The 24324-nt window shown below is 35.9% G+C and overlaps 1 protein-coding gene across 1 annotated transcript in view; it reads right to left on the minus strand.

The window, feature by feature from the left end:
- Window positions 1-24324, minus strand: part of fam49bb (family with sequence similarity 49 member Bb) — a 114373-nt gene that overhangs the window by 24268 nt on the left and 65781 nt on the right. Inside the window, exons 2-4 of the mRNA XM_056450474.1 lie at window positions 19269-19351; window positions 12049-12170; window positions 11265-11370 (exon numbers count right to left, since the gene is read on the minus strand). Of these exons, the coding sequence (XP_056306449.1) occupies window positions 11265-11370; window positions 12049-12170; window positions 19269-19341 (301 nt within the window). The 5' untranslated portion in view covers window positions 19342-19351. The remainder of the gene's footprint in view (window positions 1-11264; window positions 11371-12048; window positions 12171-19268; window positions 19352-24324) is intronic.

The raw sequence follows: 24324 nt of genomic DNA on the forward strand, positions 1-24324 counted from the left end.
TTTCAGCCCAAAATACCCATCAGATTATTTATTATACTGTTCAGTATATTGGAATTTTAGCTGTTAAGACATTTCAGCAGTTTTTGTTGCCTGTGCCTTTAATGCAAATGAGCTGGTTCTCCCCGCCAATCATTTCCACATGCATGTCAGAGCCATAGAGATTTCTGTATTGCTCTTATGGATGTAGCCTTCATGAAGATAAACGGCACAATGACAGACAAGAACGAAGCAGATCTCCCTTACTACAGTAAGAACTTTCCAGACGGTAATTTGATATATTTATTGTGGAGGTAATTCAAGCCTTTCTGCAATGATAAGTCACACCCAATGTCCTTATAAAGTGCAAACACACACCGTACACTTAGCTTTGCACTGATTTTGTATGGCAAATGTGACAGGATACATGTTATTATCCATTGCTTTATGAACATTCGTTATGTTAATGTACAAAATAAACCTGAATTAAGTCTACAATATGGGATTGAAGCATCTTCTTTCAAAACTGTACAGACATGCGGCTGTGGTGATGAATAACGTGGCATTTTACTGTATTTATAACAGTCACTCTTTTAAAAATGTTTTAAACTTATAAAACGCATTCTTGAGGCGCAGACGATCACAGTGAGCTAAATAGATCTTTTAATCCCAGTTGCTTTGCACACATCCTATCTTGTGGATATGATTACGTATTACTATGGCGGCATGTTACTACATGGCTGTCAATCAATCTAGTATGACTGAGGACACACTATACCAACACACAGTTCTGTCCATTTTCATCATAGGTGCCCTTTAAACTCTTAAAATGGATTGTGGTTTATGTTGTTCAAATAATCTGACACACAAATGGAAAAAAATATACCTCATATACATTCCAGACATATATTCTGTATGGGCTGATTTATAAGATATTCAGTTTGCCAATAAAATTCTGTACAAATCTGCTCAAAATTAATGTAAAATCAAAAACAGAAGCGCTGATAGAAAACATTTGATAAGAAAAATCCATCCAAGCATGCATCGTCATGAAACAGCTAATATTATACATCATCTATTAAACTAATGAATGTTATTTATATCAAACGATCAAACTATGTTCCCATAACGCACAAACATACTCTAGAATACACAAAAGCCACACTATTCCATAATCCTGACAACAAAACTAGTCTTAAGTTGCACGAGTACATTATTTTAATGCATTGTAAAGAAAATTATATTTTTATTTCTTTTTTTGCTCCATAATAGAGCAGATTTCTATTGAGCCCACTGTTAAAATGGCCAACTTTTCAGCAGAATAAAAGGGTGTTTACAGCCTGGTACAAAGAACGATTTTAGTTCATATAGCTAATATTACCCTTCATGACATCTGTGAGGGGTGAATTTTTTTATAACTCATCTGTTTTGTTTATATTAAGTTATATTAAGTCTGCATAATTAAGGGCGTGGCCCCTTGAGTGACAGCTAGGTCTCGCTGGTCACGGTCACTTCACCTCAGCTGATTCCGGCTGATTAGCCGCTGAACTCAGCATATACACCGTATTTTTGTTTTGTTTTGTGTGGCTTTACACAGTCAGTTGCTTTTTGGAATTATTTATTAGAATTATCAGATGATATGGCATGCTGTGTGCACTTAGTGTCCACAAACCATTCACGTGGCTTTCATTTCCTGGGTAAGTGCAATTATATACTTATATACCATCTCTATAAATGTATTTGTTTTATTTAAGATCATTTATAATTTATAATTTTCTTTAGACCTGTAATGCACTTCAGAATCTGACAGATTGATTAGCTGTAGCTCTAGAACAGTCATCTGAAAATTCATAAATTTCATAAATAGCCTTGCAGGTACTAACTCAGACTATATTTGAAGTATTTGGAAGTAATTTGCGTGTTCTTCCTATTGAAAAACATCATAAAAACAATTTTTAGTGATTCAATGTATTACAATAGTGTTTTAAAAAGACTAAACACTTTATTGATATAGTATACAATCAAGCACAAGTGGTGAGAACACAAACGAGTCGCAGGTAATAAAGTATTAAGCATTTCTCCAAAAGAAAAGTCTGTCTAAGCAAAATGCTTGCAAGTGTCTGTGGCTCCACTCACGCTCTGCCTCTTTGCCCTCATTTGGTATTCCCGGTTAGTGTTATGACACACGAACAAAATGGCAACGGTTGGCCACGCCTACTTCTAGCTTTTTTTGCGTTCTTCAGAAACCCATGGGTGACATCACGGATACTACATCCATATCTTTCACAGTCTATGGTTTGAAATCTCCGATTGCAAATTTTTAAATAGTTGTGTCTCTGTCTAATATTATGCTATCCTAACAAAGTATACACCAATAGAAAGCTTAATTAATTCAATCATGCTTTCAAAACATGACTTATACATATTTCTTTATGACATATATGACACATACATTTTTACATGTTCTCCATTAAGACAAGGTCTTAGTAGACACTTTGTGGGACTTAACCCACAATTCACACAATCATATACTCCACTGCTCCTATGTGGTAATACAGTACACAGCAGCGGTTATATTACATAAGTCAGTCCAGAAGCCATAAATGAGTTTATTTAGAGTTAGAGGTACAGTACAATCTTAGTCTGGCAGCTTCAAAACAACGTCCAACTCATTTTTATTCCTCTCTATTATTCAGATGGTCATGATTCGCACTGATTAAATCATTTTTTTGCATAGTTTTATTTTACATTCTTCAGGTGTTGCAAAATACAGACGTTTTGGCACAATGCCTTCCTCAGTGTGTGAAGCAATCACATTACGTAATTAGTTAGACTGTCACTCAATAATTAAAAACAATTATTTGATCAATGTTTTTAATTATTGAGTGCCAATCTAACTAACGATGAGATGTGATTGACTTTGTGTCGGAACCCTGTTTTGTATCACCTGAAAAATGTTAAATAAAAACTATGCAAAGTAAATATTTAATGAGTGCGAATCATGACCTTCTGAATAATATTATTGACAAGATTAATGCACCAAAAAAAGTTTTAACAACCACGAGTGCGCAGTGCAATTTCATTCTTCTCTATTACAATCAGGGCTTTACATTAACACCCGCCAACCCGCCAATTGTGTGTAGAATTTAGCTGTGGTGGGTTAAACAACCACTCTCACTAGCCACTTTGGCTGGTTGAAGATCATTTTTAAACTATAGTTGTCTTAAAAGCAGGGTTGGGTGCTAATAAAGATGGCCAATATGGGTGCAAATGTCATCTTAGAATCGAGAAGCAGCATGGCTGACAAAATTAGCGTTCGCACGAGCAAAAGAAAGCAGGTGAATACCGAATGAGAGGATGATCCAAAAGCTCTGGATGTTTCTAAAATATGTCTTTTTGTAAGCAGCAGAGGTTGCCGTCTAGTTTAAACTATTCTTTGAACAGAACAGATTATGATTAACGTTACCTGTGTGCGTGTGATCATCCTTCCATTATCACACACGGTATGTTTTTCACCTGCTTTCTTTTGCTTACGGTTATTTTTGTTAATATGGTTTAATTATCAGTTTTACAATAACATTGCTTTAATAGGAGATTAACTCCCCATGTACGTGTAGTTAACTGGTGATCTGAGAGACCTTTAGCCTGGACAGACTAGGCTACTGTGCATAGTTTTGGATACTTGACAATAATTATTTTTTTTTAATGTAATTGCTTTTTAAGAATAAAAAGAGCATGTATAGATGTTTTTACATGTTATTTAACATTTGTGGCTAAGAAATAATTATTCATTTATTTTTGGAGTGGTCAGAGATAAATTTGGTAAATCCTTAGAGTTAAGCCCTGAAAAGCCATGTGAAATAAAAACGAATTGCAATGCGACACTAAGAAACCACAACCCATTTGCTCATGCACATTAAGCAGGTTCATACACAAAAAAAGTGAAATAAACGAGAAGGCATGTGGACATAAAAAGTCTAAATCAAGTAATTTTAGCATGCCAAAGTCAAATTTATGCATATAAAATATATTTCCCAACAACAAAATTATGGCTAGTGGAAAAAGGCGAGTGGCTAGTACTGTTGGAAAACTACTAGCCACAGTGGCTGGTGATCAAAAAATTTAATGTCAAGCCATGATTACATTTATATTTAAACTCTTACAAAATATATATAAAAACAAGGTAACACTTTTTGTTGATGGTCCACTTTAGTATTAGTAGACTGTCTGTTTGATACTTTAACAGAAATTTAACTGACTATAAGAAACTTTGAAAGTACATGTCATCTTACACTTACACTAACCGTAACCTAACAGTCCACTTTTAATCTAATGAAAATTAGTTGGCATGTAGATCCAATGTAACTTAAATTCAACAAACGGACCATCAAAATAAAGTGTGACCAAAAACAAAAACCAAAGAACCTTACGATGTTAAGCTTGCAAAATTGCTCAAGAAAGTCCTAATGCATCTTAAAAGAGAGCAATGGAAAAAATACAAGCAATGTCTGGCTAGTGTTGCTTTAAATAAATGACTAAAATAAGACACACAAAAGAGTATACAAATTAAATCTGCCCTAAGAGAATGTTAGTATTTTCAGCTAGCTTTGTGTGTGTGTGTGTGTGTGTGTGTGTGCGTGTGTGTGTGTGTGTGTGTGTGGTGTGTGTGTGTGTGTGTGTGTTTATTATTTCCACTTAGAAACGGTGGCAATTAATCCTGTCTGAAAGTGTAGAGAGCAAGTAGCTTTAGTAACTCCCATATGGACTCGAGTAACCAAGAGTTTTCAAAATGTAAAGTTTACATAGTCAAGCCTGTATAGTCACACAGGTTTCTTTTCCCAGTGGAAAAAAAAAAAGCGGAAAGGGAACTTTCAGGCTTGTGACTCGAGAAGCCTTGTGCAGAGTAAATTGAGCAGATTTGCTGTACGTTAATGACCTCCATCTGCTTTAGTCGGCTTGGCAGGGCAGAGGAGCTGATTAAAAATGGCTATGGAAGCACACTATTCTCTTCCCAGTCAAAACAGAGCTTGAGACGAGCGGCTTTTAAGGGCGCATGCTGCGAATGGAGTGTGAGTCAAGGGCAGCGGATGAGAGGGAAAAAAAAAAAGCAGGATGAGTGAGTGTACATCTCATCATATCACATCAGAAGAACACAAGAGACAAGAATCAAAATGTTTTAAAAAATGTGAGGAATTTTTGTGTATATGGTAGTATACTGTACTTATGTTTTTGTTACAACATTTGTTTTGCTATTCTCCTAACCAGGGACAGCAGATGAAATTTACAATTCTGGTGCATTTTTCTGACTTTCCATTGTCAAATAAAAAATAAATAAAATAAAACCAGAGCATTTTAAAAGGAAAAGGTCATTATAAAATGCAAAACAAAAGAAAACACACAAATGTATATATACAGTAACACATCTCTCTGTATTATATAATTGCTTCTGATTGGTCAATTGTGGTATTCTAAAGTGTGTTCCCTAACATAAATATTCAATGCAATTCAGTTTAAGTTTATTTTTATAGCGCTTTCCACAACAATTATTGTTTTAAAGTAGCTTTACAAAAGGTGCACATTATTGCATTAAACTTTAATTAACTAACTCCTAATTATATTATCAGTTAAAGTTAATATACGTAAATGTAGTTAACCTGCAGTTAATTTTATTAATAATATTATTAGCCTCTTTAAAAAATATAAATGGTTTCAAATTGCAACAGAACATATCAATGACTGACATCAATGACTGTCCAATGACTTAATTAAAGCCTATGTCAGATCACTCGATTTTGTCACGATTTTTATCTTAGGGTGTCGTGGGGAATCGTAACCGACAAACAGGCATCATGACACAAAATTTAATAGTTTCTTCTTGTGTAATGTGGCATAGTTCACGACAACCAATACTATTTCACAGACACCTCATGACACTATAGCAGAAACTCTAGCATGTTTGATTTTTTCCCCAATCTTTACTATGAGTTCCGTCATGTGGATGACACTGGATAATAGGAGCACATAATTTCTCAGTTATATCCGCAGGTGCTGCCATTAATCCGTGGGTCAGGTAATCAATAAATAGGCTGCATATTAACTTATAAATGGGTTTCGGGTAGATAAGATCAGTCATTGGTTATGCAAACTTTAACTTTACCTTTAACTTTTAGGCAACTCTCTAAAATAGTGTGCATTAAGCAATTTTATTTGACAGACTGGCACAAATATGTAGACATCTCCATTCTCACAACAAGTTTCTGAATTCTCTCATCCAGTTAGTTCTTCCGAGGTAATCTGGAAACACGTTCAGTGCTGCTAATACATTTTAAAAGCCTGTCATTAAAAATAAAAACAGTTTAATATAAGTTTCTCTGAAACTGTGAATATGTCACTTAATTAGGCTATAGATTAGATTTGTTTTTTTATTTAACAAACCAGTTTGTGTTTTGGCACTGAAGCATAGCGGACTGGTTTTGAAGCACTTCACCTCAAATGTTATTTGTTAATCTTATTTATCTAGTAGATAACTGACCAACAAAAAAATACATTAAAATTAAGATACAAATTATACTAAATGAAATTCGTTTCAAAAACATATTTTCTCTAAGAAAAATACACAAATTATAATTTGGTTAGTGCCTGTCCGCTAACTGCAGGATTTGTTTCGCTCTGTGAAAAATAACAGTATTTGTTGTATCACAAACCTCTGTCATATATTTCCAAATGTTTTTAATATGTTATTGTTTTGTCTTGAGCATCTGTTTTTTTTCTTGGTGCTGCGGTCCTTTTGTTATGATCATCTAGCAGCTGCAGATCGCCAAAGGACTACAAATCCGAAATTTTATGGACTACAAGATCCAGTCATGCACCACACACACACAACCGATTCCTGATCCTGACTGATTGCATACACACAGTCGGAGGATTGTCAAAGACTGATTACATGGACTATTTATCCATACACACACATCAGGGCTGAGTCTTGTTGAACTGTTAACATTACGACACGTTTTCACTGCCTTGTCCTGCCATGTTTTAGACCCTCGCCTTGTCTTGTTTGTTTTGTTATTACTGTTTGCTGCCTGCCTTTTAGACCATCTGCCGGTTTATTGACCATGACTTTGGATTTCCTGTATACATCTGTTTCCCCCTGTGCTGACCATTGCTTGCCTGACCATCCAGCTAATAAACCCTGTGTTTGGATTCGCACACCTTGTTGTCAGCATTTCCCTTGTAACAAAAGACTCTATCTATCTAAGCCTTAATGTGTGTATGTGTGTGTGTGTGTGTGTGTGTGTGTGTGTGTGCGTGTGCGCTGTATAAATAGTCCATGTAATCAGTCCTTGATAATCCTCCGGCTGTGTGTATGCAATCAATTAGGATCAGGAACCAGTTGTGTGTGTGTGGTGCATGACTGGATCTTGTAGTCTATAAAATGGCGGAAGTGTAGTCCTTTGGCGATCTGCAGCCCCTAGACCGCTGGTGATTATAACAGCTTTCATTTTCTCTGTCACACTCACAGGCAAGTTCAGGCGAGGCTGTGTTTAATAAGCAACCCTGGCAGGAAAATATACATTTTAGATTTAAGAGAAAATATCTTAATATTATAAAGGAAATATACGTTTGATCCTATCAATGTCATAACAAATGCCCTTAAATAATGTAGCCTCGCTGTCAGCAAGCATGAGTGTTTATTGAGATTGACATAAAATAAAAAACACTGAAATTAATAAGCAAAGAAATATTGTTATAGCAATACTTGTGACTGCTTTGGGAAATAACGCTCATCGTAGATGTCACGGGACGACTGATCATGAAGGAATGTGTAACCTGGCACGTTTGTTTCCCCACGACAATATAATCTGACATAGTGACTTTCGTAACAGACTATAAAAATCATGTGATCTGACCAGGGTTTAACATAACTTTTTAGTTTTTTTAATTACCGTCAGGATAACAAAATCAGCATTACAAAAATAAATACTTACAGAGGTTGTACTTGTACATGAGTTTTACAAAGAGGTAAAGCATCGAATAAGTGCTTACAAGGCGAAAAAAAGAAACTAAAGAACAAATAACTGATAAAATAATATCATATGTTAAACAAATTAAAAAGGAGACATATATAAATAATAATATATGATAATATATAAATGATAATAAAACAGTTTTAATAGCTTTAAAATTTTCAGAGGAAGCAATAGAACTAATGTACTGTTGAAGGTTTACGTTGAGACAATTTACAATGATGTATATGGAATTTTGCAAGAATTAAAAGGAGGTTAATAATGAAATATTCCTTACTTTTATCATCAGGACTATTGAAAAATCCCAACAGGATATCCTTAAAAAAGATAACAAGAATCCTGGTAGTATTTTGCGATGAATGACCACAGAAAATTCAATCCAAAAGCATTGTGTATGATGGCAATAATAACCTTGAGGGCCAATAGTTACCCTAAGTGCCTTTAAATCACACTTAAAGCTGAATATTAGTATCTTGCAAAATAACTAGTAAAATAATGTACTGTCATCATGATAAAAACAAATAAAAAATAGTTATTAAAACTTCTTTGCATAAAAATGTGTTGAAAAAAAATCTCCATTAAACACCATTTCTGAAATACCAAAATAGTCCATCGATAGCCAGCCTGAAGACTTAAAAGTGCTCAAAACACAGCAGTGTGCCTATTTCTCAATAATAACACCACTGACACTCCTAAATTTTGACTTAATATGCACCGATAGCTTCATTGTCAGACAAGAGCACTACATGTCAAGTGATCAGTGTAGTTTAGCCAAGCGTGCCAATGATGAGCGTTTTCGCTAAAAGCTGTTTTTGTGTTCTGGAGCAGAAAGCGCGGGAAAGCTTGACCTAGTTTGGTGAGTTATGTAACGTATGGCAGACGCCTGACGAGGGTCTGCGCTCATTGACTACATATTCAGAGGCCATTACAGGCAATTAAAGAACATGGTTTCAAGCGCTTTTAGGCATAACCATCATCAACCCACTTTGTCTTAAGTCGATAACATTCCTGTGTTTTGATGGCCTAATGCTAAAGAATCCATATGATCTGGTGTATACTGTATATGATATTTTTGTCATTCATTTTAGTAAGAGATTTGTCTCGTTTAATTCTATCATCAACTGGTGGTCTACTGCAATATTTTACTGTAATGTTTTCTGCTAGATTATGAAAGAACCAGCTGGTGTACTTCCCATGGGTTGCTAGGTGTGTTAGTGTTCATTTGATCTACAAGAAGTTTATGGCTCAATAAAAACTGAATGAAACAAAGCATGCCGCTGGCTGTTAAACACATTTAAAGAAACAGTTATTACAAAAGTGTTGAAAAAGACGAAATTAACTCTTTATTGTAATATATTGTATTGCAATACTGTTTAAAAAAAAACTAGACTGCACAATACTACAATAGAAACTAATAGAAATATTTTATAATTTTTTGGCCAACTTGTGCTGCCATATAAATAAACAACAAAACTATATATTTATTTATTTATTTTTTAAAATACAAATTCTGATTTAAAACAAAAACAATCTAATTTATTTGGTTTATGTTTCCCCCAAAAGATATCATCCATACTCACCTGTTTGTGTTCCACACAACACAAAAATAAACTTTAGGTTTTTTACAGTACACAGCTTGTTTGTATGTGGGCTAATCTAAAATATTACACCAGTATTTGTTGATTTCTTCTGAATTTGTGACTGGTTGAAAACTCAACTTCAAGTTAAATAACAGTTTGTCCAAAGTTACAGTGCACCTGGAAAGTATTCATAGGGCTTCGATTTTTCCACATTTTTTACGTTACAGCCTTATTTAAAAAATAATTAAATCAATTTATTTCCTCAAAATTCTACACACAATACCCCATAATGACAATGTGAAAATAGATTTTTTGAAATTGTTGCAAATTTATTACAAATAAAAAACCTGAAAAATCACACGTACATAAGTATTCACAGCCTTTGCTCAATATTTTGTTGATGCACCTTTGGCAACAATTTCAATTCAAGTCTTTTTAAATATGATGCCACAAGCTTGGCACACCCGTCTTTGGGAATTTTTGCCCATTCCTCTTTGCAGCGCCACTCAAGCTATATCAGATTGGATGGGAAGCGAGCCATTTTCAGATCTCTCTAGAGATGTTCAATAGGATTTAGTTCTGGGCTCTGGCTGGGCCACTCTAGGACATTCACCGAGTTGTTGTGAATCCACTCCATTGATATTTCAGTGGTGTGCTTTGGGTCATTGTCCTGCTGGAAGATGATCTGTGGCCCCAGTCTGAGGTTAAGGGCACTGTGAAGCAGGTTTTCATTCAGGATGTCTCTGTACATTGCTGCATTCATCTTTCCCTCTACCCTGACTAGTCTTCCAGTTCCTGCTGCTAAAAACATCCCCACAGCATGATGCTGCCACCACCATGCTTCACTGTAGGGATGGTATTAGCCTGGTGATGAGCAGTGCCTGATTTTCTCCAAACGTTAACACTTGGCATTCACTCCAAACAGTTCAATTTTAGTCTCATCAGACCAGAGAATTTTGTTTCTTATGGTCTGAGAGTCCTTCAGATGCCTTTTGGCAAATTCCAGGTGGGGAGTGTCTTCCGTCTGGCCACTCTACCATACAGGCCTGATTGGTGGATTGCTGCACAGATGGTTGTCCTTCTGTAAGGTTCTCTTCTCTCCACAGAAGAATGCTGCAGCTCAGACAGAGTGACCATTGGGTTATTGATCACCTCCCTGACTAAGGTCCTTCTTCCCCGATCACTCAGCTTAGATGGCCGGCCAGCTCTAGGAAGAGTCCTGGTGGTTCCAAACATCTCCCACTTACGGATGATGGAGGGAACTATACTTATTTCAGAGCAGCAGACATTTTTCTGTAACCTTCCCCAGCTTTGTGCCTCAAGACAATGCTCTCTCGGAGGTCTACAGACAATTCACCAATGCCAATATATAGCCATATCGCACTGCTACTCATGTGATATTGCTCATTTAAACTACTAAAAATATTATTAAAAACACTTTTTCCCACCTTTCAAGGTTAAAAGTTGCTGGAAGAAGGATCAAGGTGCCATAATGCAATTCAAAAGCATAAATAAATGGGTGAAAATTAAAAATAAAAACATGAACCTCAAAATTTGGAAAACTGCTAATTTTTGCATATGTTTTAAAGTGTATGGAATAATCATTCACGCTTTTGATAAACAATGTTCACTAGAAAAAGGTTGTTTTGCATTCATACTCAATAAAAATAGGTTATTGTACCTAATCTCTGTGAAAATTCATAGAACTTCTTTAGTTTGCCTACTAGCGGCACCACAGCAGCCCATGCCTGGTCTTGTAATGCCTCATCATTAGGGTTCTGGATTGCCTGTAAAAACAAACAGCACATCACAATATTACAACATCTGGAGAGTTCTAAACATTTCCACAAGTTTAAATGGAACATATTATTTTATGACAGTATGAGGCTGTTTAAACTGCTTATGTGAGATGAGGTTTTTAAATGATGTGCTTTTGAGGGTGGCAATTTGAAGACTTAAATTATGCCAAATCCAAACACACAAGGTTCCTTTGATTTTTATTTTTTTTTACATTATGACACTGGACAGAACACCTAGTCAATGCTTCTGCACTCTACCTTAACGTGCTTTTCAATTTTCAAAAACATGCGGCTCATTAAAATAATTACTGACTGTTCTGACATAAAAAAAGAATGCGCCACGTTCTTTTGAGCAAATTAAAAGAGAGAGCGAGAAAAAAGAAAACATTTACTTTCATTCTGCTGAAGATGCCAGTCCATGGCAACTGTATCTGTATAGCAACAGTATCCGTGGCAACAAGAGTATCAATCACACTGACACTCACTCAAACTGAGGCGTGAATGAGCAAAACAGAGAATTTCAAATCATGCACACACTAAATGTGAGATGAAGCCACCGATATTGTTCCCTCAGCTCAATTTGTGTTTATTTTGCATGAACAACTTTATATGTGCATACATATGTATCAATCACAATCGTCTGTCATCTGTCGAGTGTGTGTGTACCTCTCGTATCTCTTGGCCTGCGCCTTTATATGCCTGTAGTTCGTCAAGTATTCCCAGTGCATCTTTTAGGACCACATCCACTTCTTCCCACGTTTCCCGCTCTGCTTCTGTTGGCTGGGCATCTAGTGGAAGAAAGAAAAACCAGCAATGAATGGAGTGCATTTCAGGTTTTTTATTCAATAGGTCTTTCAAGGGCACATGTCATCAGTATCTGATACATTTAGAGCAAATTCATTGGATGTACTCAGTGTAGGAATGGGAATCAGAGCTTTACACCTTTGAGAATGAGGCAAAATTAAAATGAAGTAAAATACAAAAGCAAACAGAATACATGGTTACATTTGTTATTAAAGGTTCAAGACAACCTGGAGTACTTTTGTTTTGAAATTTTAACAGATTTGTGTGTGTTGAGCATCAGTTAAGACAACGTTAGCGCCTGTCACCTTTAATTGTGGGGAAAACTGGATCATTTTATCAGCTAACTTCATCTTCCGGGTTTAAAATAATTTTTGGGGGTGGGATCAAAATCAGTGACGTAGCGCGAATCTGCTAGTGAAGTGACGACGCGTCGGTTTGTCATTAGTATTCATAGCTGAGATTTCTTATCCTATGAGAAGACCCTGCTTCTTAATTATTCATGACAGCACATGCTTTCCAAAGGGAAGGCAGACCTGCCAAGCAGGGCAAGCAGTATTTAGCTGTTTATGAAGGGTGGTAACATCATGTGTTTGTTTCCATGATTCACAGGGTTTGTTGCATGTTTTTTCCTGCGATGCCGTCAGTGCCAATCCAGCAAAGCTATTGGGTTTGCAGCAAGCATTTTTGACGGGAGAGCTGTATGAGTATTGGAGAATGGCGGACTTTGTCTTTTATTAGTTGAGTTCGTTACCATTCAGACACATCGCCTATATCCTATTTTTAATCCTCCATCCAGATTACCAGCAGGGCTAATGGTTGGAAAAAATATTGAAAGAGACCTGCTGCACTGCTGTCTGCATTCAGACCCGGGGATTTAGGAGAAGAGAATTCCTCCTTATTTATAGTGTTTACATGATTATCTTTATAATGATATAACAAATTGTTATGTGTATATGAATTTACAAATAACATATGTATTGTTATTGTTACAGGACATTAAATTACTGTTTATTTCTTTGCATTTTAAACTGTGTAAAGTATAAAATCATGTGTCTCATGTTGTGTCTCATTTTGTGAGCCAACTGACAATAGTTGTTCGCTCTCCTCTTTCTCCCTCTGCTGTCGGCCACGCCCACTCTTCCCTCTGCTTGCAGTGCTCCACGCCCATTATAAAGCTTTTTTTTTTTTTTAATTCATGGCCCTTTAACCTGGTTATACATGTGCTGAAACTTTAGACAAATTCCAAAATCACTATGGCCTATTCAGTCTGGATAGAGAACATTCTCAGCCTTGGTGCATTAATTGTAAACGAAAACATTTGGTACATCAAGCGCATTCAAATTTGTTTCAAAATTTTTCACTTTTTTTAATCATGGATAGGTTTTATTGATCAAAAGTGATTGTAAAGACAATGGGCAAGACGTGTTTGGTGTGATTTGTTGCTATTTTCAGACCAGCCCAACCCTAATTTTCACGTTGTGTGCCATGTTGTTTAAATAGCAAATCCATTTGTGCCACTCTGTGGACTTATGGACGTCCTGGTCTAAAAAGGAGGTGGGTTAAGGCGCATTGTTGGCATGTTGCTATTTTGAGGAACTGAAATAGATCGCGCCATTGTGTAAAAGCAGGGGTCTCAAACTGCCAGCCCGCGGGGCATTTATGGCCCTCCCTCTTCCTCCTTCTGGCCCGCAACTGACGTCAAAATATAATGAGATTCGGCCCAGCAAAACATATATTTTTTTTAATCACTATCATTGTTGTGCAGTCGCATATAGCCACTTGTGGTTTTGACCCCCACCTACTGGACATTAAAAGGATTGTACTATATATCCGGGTTACTTTCGGTTTCTCTCTGTGTGCGGTCCAGAGTAATGCACATTCAGATTATTTCTGGGGCTGATTTAAACGTTGAAATATATATCTGTAAGTGCTCTATTTTTATCAAAGTTCTGTTTTTTTGTAAATATCCAAGGGTTGTTTGATTATAATCAGTTTTACACCACTTGTATTTTATTGTACAAACACTTTTTCATTTCTTATACGCTATGCTGGTGGTGTTAATATGATCATTTTGCTAATTTTCGATTCAAATGGTCTCGTTAATAGATTTGCCTCATTTGCTTATTATGATTTGTATAAAAATGTGCATTAGTAAAGTTTTACTGTTGGCTGAATTGAACATGTTAAAGTAAATGTGAACATATACATACTTTCTCCCTCTCTGTTGTAGTTTTACAAAAAGAAAGATATTGAAAAGAACAATTGCCAGTAAAGTCACTAAAGTTACCCAATCTGCTTTCTGCTGTCTTACGCTATCTGTTAAACTTTTGGTTAAGCAACAATTGACTAGGACAAAATAATAATTATTATTATTATTATGCATATTATTAAAATGTAGTATTTTCATAGCGATTTAAAGGGCACATAGTTTACCTCTTTTTTATGATTTTATATTAATATTATGGTTCTTCTGAGTGTGCCAGTTTAGGTTCAGTTCAAAACGCAATTCAGATTTTTTTATTATAATGTGTTAAAAAGTGTCATGTTGGGGGCGTGTCCACAGTTCGCTGATTTATGGGTGTGTTGCTTCACATGTAAATTAGTTTCGGCTTCCCGCCAACGTAACAAGGGGGCGGGGCCATGAGCTCACCCGCTCTGCGTTTGCAACAGAGCAGACTCAGAGAAGGAGAAAGAGTGAGAGGATCACCATTCAGTCGTACATGTACGACTCTGACACAGACCAAGCAGAGAGTACGAAATCATTTGTGACTTTGTACAGTTTTACAGCCAACTGTGTGCTAGTTTCAAGTGCCGAGCTAGTACACAGAAACTAATAACCACGCACACTGAATTAACTTTGACTGAGGCACCGGATGCGCCGCTCAAAGCCGCGACACGGCACACCAGACACTCTCTGTGGCGCACCAGAAGCCTGAAGTGTCCCGAATCGTCGCGCCACGCATTTTTGAATTCTAAACATAGGTTTCTGCAGCGGTCCGCGGCGCCCAGCCGTCAACTTGAGTGTACCCTGATAGAAACCTATGTTTAGAATTCTAAAACGCATGCTAGTTAAGATCACAGGGAGCTTCTGGGATCGCGAGAAATGCAAACGACTGAAGCATAAGGTAGATTCAATGAGAAGTACACATGTTTGCAAACCTACCTAAAAATACAACCAATAATTTCGATTAGAGCGATAATGTAGAGAATATTGATCTTGTGTTGAGCCCAATGAGCCTTGCATCTAAAAATAGAGCTAGGGTGTTCCTTTAGTGATATTGCTTCGACTCACGCTGAAAATGGCAGACGTGAATCAACAAACTGAGGATATGATGACGCGCCTGTCAATCAATATTGGTGGGCGGGGGGACCGCTGTCCTACGTAAAGTTGCGGTCGATTTAAAAACAGCTCCAATTGGTCCACCGTTTTTTATGTTGTTAAATTGAAAAAAAAAAAGCACTGGGTGTGCTTATATCACCCCAATATGACAGTCTATACACCATACATGCACATATGTCTGTCCAAACCGCTTGAAAAGTAGATTTTTTACCATAGGTGCCCTTTAAACTACCCTTTTAATGTGTACAACAAGAAATCAAAAGGAGGAGCTTTGACTGCATATACTCTGGGGAAGAATGTCTGAGTACATCAATTACACCAGGTGAGTTTGGATATAACTCTTTTTTTTTTGACCACACTTTGTTATAATTGTTCATTTATTCGTTTGCTGAAAATTAGAACTGAATTTAGAATTAATTTTGAAACAAATCTTTGTGCTTAGCAAATGAAATTAAATAAGTAGGCTAATGGATGTCTTGAGTCCTTACTCCTTGAGTCCTTAAGTAAAGAGTAAAAGTAAAGTAAAGAGAATGTAAAGAGGCTGAATAGGGGAGGCTCATTCTTTATCCTCGCGCTGTAAATGCTCTGTTTAACTGTTTTCTCACTTGAGAAGTGTTACATTTTTCACTTACAATGTCCACCATGTAAATAGCAAATGCACCATGGCGTTTTTAAATTACTAAATAATTTTTATAATGTTTTTAAATATTTCTGTTTCAAATGAATGCGGTTCTTTTAAAATTTCTGTTGATAATAAAAAATAAACTATCAAGCAGCCCAACAGTTTTCAGTGATAATAGTAATAATAATAATAATTATTATTATTATTATTATTATTATTATTATTATTATTATAATGATGATGATGATGATGATAATAATGATAATAATAATTATTATTATAAACATTTGTTAAAGGGTTGGTTAAACCAAAAATAATAATTGGGTAATTTGGATATTAATTCTGTTTTTAATCATGTCGTTCCTATACCTTCTTTCATCTTCAGAACACAAATTAAGAAATGTTCTCATCCTCCATAGACTGTAAGAGTCCTGAGACATTCAAAGTCCAGAAAAGAAAACAAAAACATTCCATGTGATTTTAGTGGTTCAATTGTAATCATACAAAGCACCAAGAACACTTTTGTGTGACCAAAAACATTTTTTTTTGGTTGGCTTCCGCATCAGACAATGAATCAGAAGTACATCACACACATGTCATATTGCCCATAATAAACACATATTCTGACCTGATAGAGAAAATGTAGATGAACAAAGTAGCTTTTTACATATTTTTGTCTCACAAAGAGTGTTCCTGGATCTTCATATGAACCTCTGACACTACATGGACCGTTTTGACAACGTTTTTGGTTGTTTTCAGGACTTTTAACATTTCAGGTTTGTTGCTGTACATAGTGCTCAGCATAACTGAGTACACCCCATTTTAAAAATGAATATTTTTATCCATTTCGCAGTGAATAAAGGCAATGTATTTCGGTTAATTTAAACAAAACAGATTTATTAAACAAATATATTTATTAAAATAATATGTTAGTAACCAAACATAGTTGGAAGTTGAAAGATAATACAATTAAATTCAAGCAAAATATTGAAAGAAAATTACAACCTACAAAATTTCAACTAAATTTTTTCCTTTTTTTGCCTCTCTTGATTTTTCCTGTTTTAAATTTGTATTTAATATTTTTCTATAACATATCAAATTAGGTGTACTAGTATTTGGATGTTATCGTAAGTTTTTTATTTATTTATTTTTTTTTAGCTCCAGATTTGTAGCTCCAGATTTGGCTTCAGTTATAACTAATCTAATGTCTATGCACAAATATAATGTTGTATAGCTTCCTATTAAAAATATGAATTTAAAAGATAGATTTGATGAATGAAGCACTCAGTGAAGTGAAACGACATGATGGTCAGTAATTAATAACAGAATTTTCATCTTTGGGGGAACCAAACCTTTCGGCATTTAAGCAATTTTATTTGTAAAGACTACTAGGATGAGTTGCTTTGCTGCAGTGCACTTAGTTCACAGTTGCTAAAGCGCTTTTGACATGCTGTAACTAAACTACAGTGTGAAGCTCAACTTTGGATATGCACAGTCCAAAGTTTAGGTTCACGCTTGATAAATTTAGTTATGTCAAATTCCAAATTCCAATGTTTTAAAAAATCATTGACTTTGAATGTAGGAAAACCAAATACTATGAAAGTCAATGGTTAAGTGGTTCTAGCTTTTTTCAAAATATCTTCTTTAGTGTTTAACAGTAGAAAGCAAGTCATACGTGTTTAGAACCACTTGAAGATCAGTAAATAGTGAATCAATTTCATTTTTGTGTGAACTATCCCTTTAAGACAATTTAAACTCTGGATTGAATTGCTCCTTTAACAGAGCCTCCCTAAGTTAAAACTTCTCAACTAAACCCGTTTCATATGTTTAAAAGGCGAAGTGTGGAATTTAAAATGGTTGAAACTTCTATGCCACATCTAAAGAGAACCCTGAGTGAGAGACATTGGCAGCGGTTAACTACAGCTGGCTTCAAGTGCGGTTTCAAAAAATTAAGGGCCTCCTCCTTTCTTATCAGATGTTCAAATCCCATATAACAAGAGAATAATGACCTTTCAGGGTTTTCATCTTGAAAAAAGTAGGTTCTATTCTAATATTCTGTGTCTCATAACCTCATTATTGTTACATAACCCTTGAGTTGACACTATAGGAACTGTTCTTATAGGCATCTGCCTGATGACCCATGAATGAGCTGATTGTTTTGAGGTAACTCTTTATCGTCCCCTCTCTTTCTTTAAAGGAAGAGCTACTCTATGTGACTAAAAATGGAGACAAACATGGTAGGGTGGAAACGTTCTGTGGGCAAGAGTAATAAAAGCCAGGAAACTCTAGTTTTCCACTGTCTCCTTTTCTTTGGTTCATTCACCTTCCTTTGCTTTGAAGGCAGTTTTTAGGATCAGACAAATAAGATGGCAGCAGATTGTGTGTGGTTCGTGAACTTTTCTCAAGGGCATAGGAGTTTAAGATAGTATCAAGTCCTAAACTTGAGATTCTGTATAGACCAATGAGGAACTTTGTTTTTTATTTAGTGACCTGATATTGACCTACACCAGAGCTCCCAGAATCTAGCTTGCTGGCATAGTTCCCGAAAAGGGTCATGTGTGAAAACGCAAGATTGTTTACAGGCAATAAATTAAGGGGGCCAGGCGTGGCCTAATGGTTAAAGTTAGACTTGTCATTCAAAGGTAGCAGGTTCAAATCCAGGCATTAGCAAGGATTGCAGATGTGGGGAGTGAATATCCAGTACTCTCTTCCACTCTCAATACCATGGCTTGAGCTAAATGAACAGCCCCAATGGCTTCCCACTGCTATGTGTGTATATTCATGTGTGTGTGTTGTTGTTGCTTTGTATAAATGCATCTACTAAATGATTACAAATATAAAAAAATTAAAAAACAAAATGAAAGTAGGGCAGCACGGTGGCGCAGTGGGTAGCACAATCGTCTCACAAAAAGAAGGACGCTGGTTCGAGCCCCAGCTGAATCAGCTGGCATTTCTGTGTGGATTTTGCATGTTCTCCCTGTGTTCGCGTGGGTTTCCTCCGGGTGCTCTGGTTTCCCCAACTGGATAAGTTGGTGGTTCATTTCACTGTGGCGACCCCAAATTGATGGAGGGACTAAGCTGAAAAGAAAATGACTGAATGAATAAACGAAAGTATCTCACTTTCAAAATCGAGGAAGAAGTTGGGCTCTTGTTCAAGGTCTGTGCATGTTAACACTTTAAGGAGGTTCCCCATGACAAAGTACCTAAAGGGAAACAGAAAAAAGACAATGAGTTAAGTAACATACTTTAAACAGAAATCACAATTCAACAGGTCAGGTCATTTAAGTGCTAAACTTTGATTCTATCATGGTCTCTTCCCTATCACTCAAAAAACTATTGGCCAGAAAGCAGTCGATGCTTCTTCCCCTTACCCCACAGCTTCCACTCTCCAGACACATCGGTTTTCCTGTACAGGGACTTGGGTCGACCAGATGTCACCACTTTAACCCCCCCTCCTTCATCACACACACACACAGTTACAGGAATCCCTGTGCCTTGGTGGCCAGAGCTAACCGTGCATGTCATGCCTACTGCTCATGTTCAGTTCCCTATTGAGGGGCCCCAAGCTGTCAAAGTAAAGATTTAGGAAGTATAATAATGTTTTTAGATGTAAAAACAGCCCTCTTGAAACCCTTAATTCTCTTGGGACAAGGTCAAGTTTAAAATCTGTTATCATCTCAGTGTAAACTACAGAAACACAACTTCTAAAGCAAGGTGGTCATGGGAATGAGTAGTATATGTTCGGTCAAAAGGCAAATAAAATAAAATAATCCATTTGAATGGGAATTAAGTTTGTGGGAATTAAGTTTATGGGAATTAAGTATCAATGCTTTTTCAAATTTTTTTCTAATTTATAAAATATTTTGTGTAAAAGGTTTATGTTTTTAGTAAGGGGTTGTCATATAAATACACACTTAAATTCATTGCACACAAAGTCCAAAATTATTAGCCAAAAAAATGTTTTTGCACATTAAAAAATAAGTTAATAATAATAAATTTGGCCTTATGTTGTGACAATCACATTTACACACTGCCTCCGAAACCTTTAGCAGTGATTATTTCATATCGCTTTAATTTGTTTATACATTTTTCACATCCATAGAAAGCACTTTGAGAGGAGTTCAGACAATTTAGAGCCACCGTACAAGCAAAAGCTAAAATACAAAATGCTGTCACTTGGAGCACAGAGCATTTTTTGGCAAACGTAGTGGGTAATTTAAAGACAGAATATGGCGGATGGTTGAAAACCACTGCTGTAGCCTACTGTATGCTGAAAAAATGAAAATTTTAGACTTCAATGCACTACGACCCTAATTATTACAAAATTTGAACTGTTCTCATGAAAAATAAGGACTTTACTGCTAAACAGTTGAAGAATTAAAACAGAGGTCATTTACACGTACAAGTTTTAATGGTACCAAAAAAGTTTTGTTTAAAATGTATGCTTTTGCAGGGTTTATGGTGACATTTTTGAGATTTGAGCAGCCAAACTGAGTAACAATGACTTAAAGGGGTGGTCCATGGTGTATTTTTAAGGCTTGGTTGTGTTTATAAGATGCAAAGCAATGTGTACTCAAGCAAAAAATCTGCAAAAAAAATATTTTTTCATATATCTTACTTTGATTATATACAGCTACTCGGTTAACATGAAAACGTATATTTCAGCCTGATCTCATGAGAAAACGTAAGTATTTTACGTTTTGTCAGTTTAGTGGCTAATTCGTACAAATTCAGACGAGTTCAGTCATACAAAATTGTACGATTTTAAAAAGGAGGCGTGGCACCTAACCCCATCCCTAAACCAATCCGTCATTGGGGGGTAAGCAAATCGTACTAAAGTGTACGAATTCCATCATACGAATTCATACAAATTAGCCACTAAATCAAAAAGTTACGAATTGGCATGAGATTGTGTTGCATATTTCCTAGTTCCTCTGAAAGGCCGCCCTCAGGAGGCTCTGATTGGTCAGTTAACATAATGTGCTGTGATTTGCCCCGCCCCTACAAGCGCACACTCTTCCGCTGTGTAAATACTGTCAGTCAGAGCAGCTGTTAGCAGCGTTAGCTGCTTAAATCAGACAGAAAAATGAAGAGCACACAGCTGAACTTCAAGCCTACTCTCTAAAATAAAATCTGAAATATGTCTTTCACATATATTCGGAATAAGCATGTGTAAGTAATATGAAATGTTCTCATATCTTTTGCGAGTTTGTTATTTGAGTTGTAGAACACACGGAAAGCCGCTGCATAAAGAGACACTGCATGTGCTGCTGAGATTGTGGGTGTTTAAAGCGGTTTAACTGATAAATATGAATTTGTAGCTAAATTGCTAGCATTTCGCATTGTTTACATCCTCGCTGCAACATACCTTTAATGCTAGAAACTGTGCATGTAGTTGATCAACTTTTACAAATAAAACTTTTCTAAGCTAACTCTGTAAAAGCCAATGTCTCCCTTTGCATTGAACTTGAGAATATTACGTTCAGAGATGTTGTTTATGTTCACAAATCTACATTAAACATCAACTAAAGTTTAAAATATGATTTCTTAGTGAACTGCTCCTTCAACCAAAGGTGTGTTTCAGGATTAACTGTGGAAAATTAGGGAAACATTACAGCTACAACTTTCACTTTCAATTCTAAAGAAAAAGAGACTAAAACCAATAAAATGGGACAATTTCCTAATGGCTCAGGTCATTTACACAGGCAACTTGACCAACAATTGTCACAAACAGACAAACGCTCATCTCACTGATTAGAGTGCATATGTTTATGTTGCAGGAATCAACTTGTATCAGCCATCCAAAAAAAATGAATAGAAAGAGACTCTGTGTGGATTTCTTTGTAGTTATCATTTTGTTTTTTACCCTTCTGTGCTAGAATCAATACATTGTATGTACTTTTATGCATAGTTCTGAAAAAAAAATCTGTTATGTTATTTAGCAATTCACATTATCTTTTCTCCAGGTTTACTCATGATTGAAATGCTCACATATGTCTATATGAACTGAGCTAATTGTGAATAAATAAAGAATAAGTAAAAATTAATTCATTAATTTTCCTTTGGCTTGGAGCCCTATCATACACCTGGCGCAATAAGGTACAAAAGGTGTTTGACATGATTTTTTGCTATATACAGACCAGTGCAACCCTAATTTTCATGTTTTGCACCATGATGTTTAAATAGCAATTTCATTTGCATCACTTTGTGAACTCATGGGGGTTCCGGTCTAAAAAGGAGGTGTGTTAAGGCGCATTGTTCGTGTGTGGCTATTTTGAAGAACTGAAATAGACCACCCCATTTACCCAACTAAAACCTAGTCTAAAGTCCAGCGCAGAGCGCATTATGGACCTGTGCAGGTCCAAAACGCTTACATTTTGCTTAATACACACAGGATGTACAGCAATACACAAATATCTTTACATATGAAAAAAAATTAAGTAAAATAAAGTAAAAGTAAAATAATAAAGTAAAGTAAAATGTTACAAAAATTATTATTTTCTACATAAATATAAAAACCACTGCCCCATGCCTTCTTCATGACGGGGTGGGGGGGGGGGGGGGGGGTTGTTGGTCCACTTACAAAGTCCACCATGTAAGTAGCAAATGCGCCATGGCAAGACACAACTGACTCTTAAAGAGAATGGGAGTCTGATTGGTTTAATGCATGTTATGCTCAAAACACACCCATAACTGATTAAGAGAATAAGCACAGCATATTTCCCCATCCTTAAAACAGCAAATGTGGATTTAAAGACACCCTAATGCTTTTGCCGCCATTGGCTTTAGACTTTGCAACTAGATCGTTAAAATAGAGCCCTTAGTCTCTATTTTAGAGGTCACCACAGCAGAATGAACCATCAGTGAAAATTAAACTGAAAGTTATAATACAGATCAGTACATTGACAAATACCACTCCTTGCTGCTCACAACATTTTAGCCTATTAAAAAAAAACTAGGCTAAGGTTTCTGCAAAATCACAAAAATCACTAGCTCTTATTAAAGCTATAAAAACATACAATACATCTTGTTAGACTTTCTGTAAGAAAACAGAAACACAAAACACAAACACAAAAAATTTCTGCAAACTTATAGAACAAATAGTTGTGGGGCATGACATCCTTCCTGCAACATATACCAAACTCCAGATTCCAAAACTGTCACCTGACATCAAAGCTGATAAACACAGAGTTGTGGTGGAGGCATTTTCCCATTAGTTTACAGTTACATTTCTCTGTAAAATAGCTGCTGTTATTAAGAATCCGGGCGGTCTGGTGGTAAACCTTTGTCAAGAACCTCTAGTTTGATTATTCCATCAGAATCTAATGTTACTTAGTCATATTGTAAACATACTGTATGTTTAAATATATAAGTATATTTAACATTTACCAATATACTATCCATTTCAAGTTAGTAATCAGCTGTATTTTTATCAAAAGCATAATTAGCTGGAGAAGATCTATTAAACCAAACCAGCATAAATAAATAAACCTTAAAGTAAAATAAAATAAAATAAATAAATTAAACCCTTACAGAAACGTGTCAAGCTTTAGATACTACTAAAAACAAGTTCTGGCTGATTTATAAGCATTTTAAATTAGTAAGGACCAGTCAAATGTCCTCATTAGTGGGATGTTTTTGTATTTCACTATATGTGAGCAAAAAAACTGTGTAGTATAGCTAAACCTGTAAACACACACAAATGCATGCACTCACACATGAGATAACACAGATGTACAATGTGTCTTGACTGAAAATTCTGTATCTTTTTGATAGGCAGTCAAAAAGCCTGCTACATACAAAAAGTAGGCTTTATTTACTTGCAAACGAGAAGGAAAAGGTCATTCTAGGCCATAATAACAACAGCACCATATTACCCATGATTCCTGTGCCTGTGGCGGGAAGAGTTATACGCAAGCCTGCAGACAAATGTAGGTCACAGACATGTGTGTATGACTGTGAATTGGTGTTATATAATCTTTATGAGGGTAAAACAGAACACTTGTAAAAGACAAATCCAAAGTCCACATGCAGTCAAATTTGACAATGTTTATTTTGCTACTGCACATTGCTCATTTTAACAAGAACAATCAATCCATGCAAGTTTTGTTAAGCTGTAATGAAAATCAGAAGATTTGCTTCCACTCTGAAATGACTGAGCTTCTCTGATGACACC

The sequence above is a fragment of the Danio aesculapii genome, chromosome 24 (assembly GCF_903798145.1).
Source record: "Danio aesculapii chromosome 24, fDanAes4.1, whole genome shotgun sequence".
Lineage (NCBI taxonomy): Eukaryota > Metazoa > Chordata > Actinopteri > Cypriniformes > Danionidae > Danio > Danio aesculapii.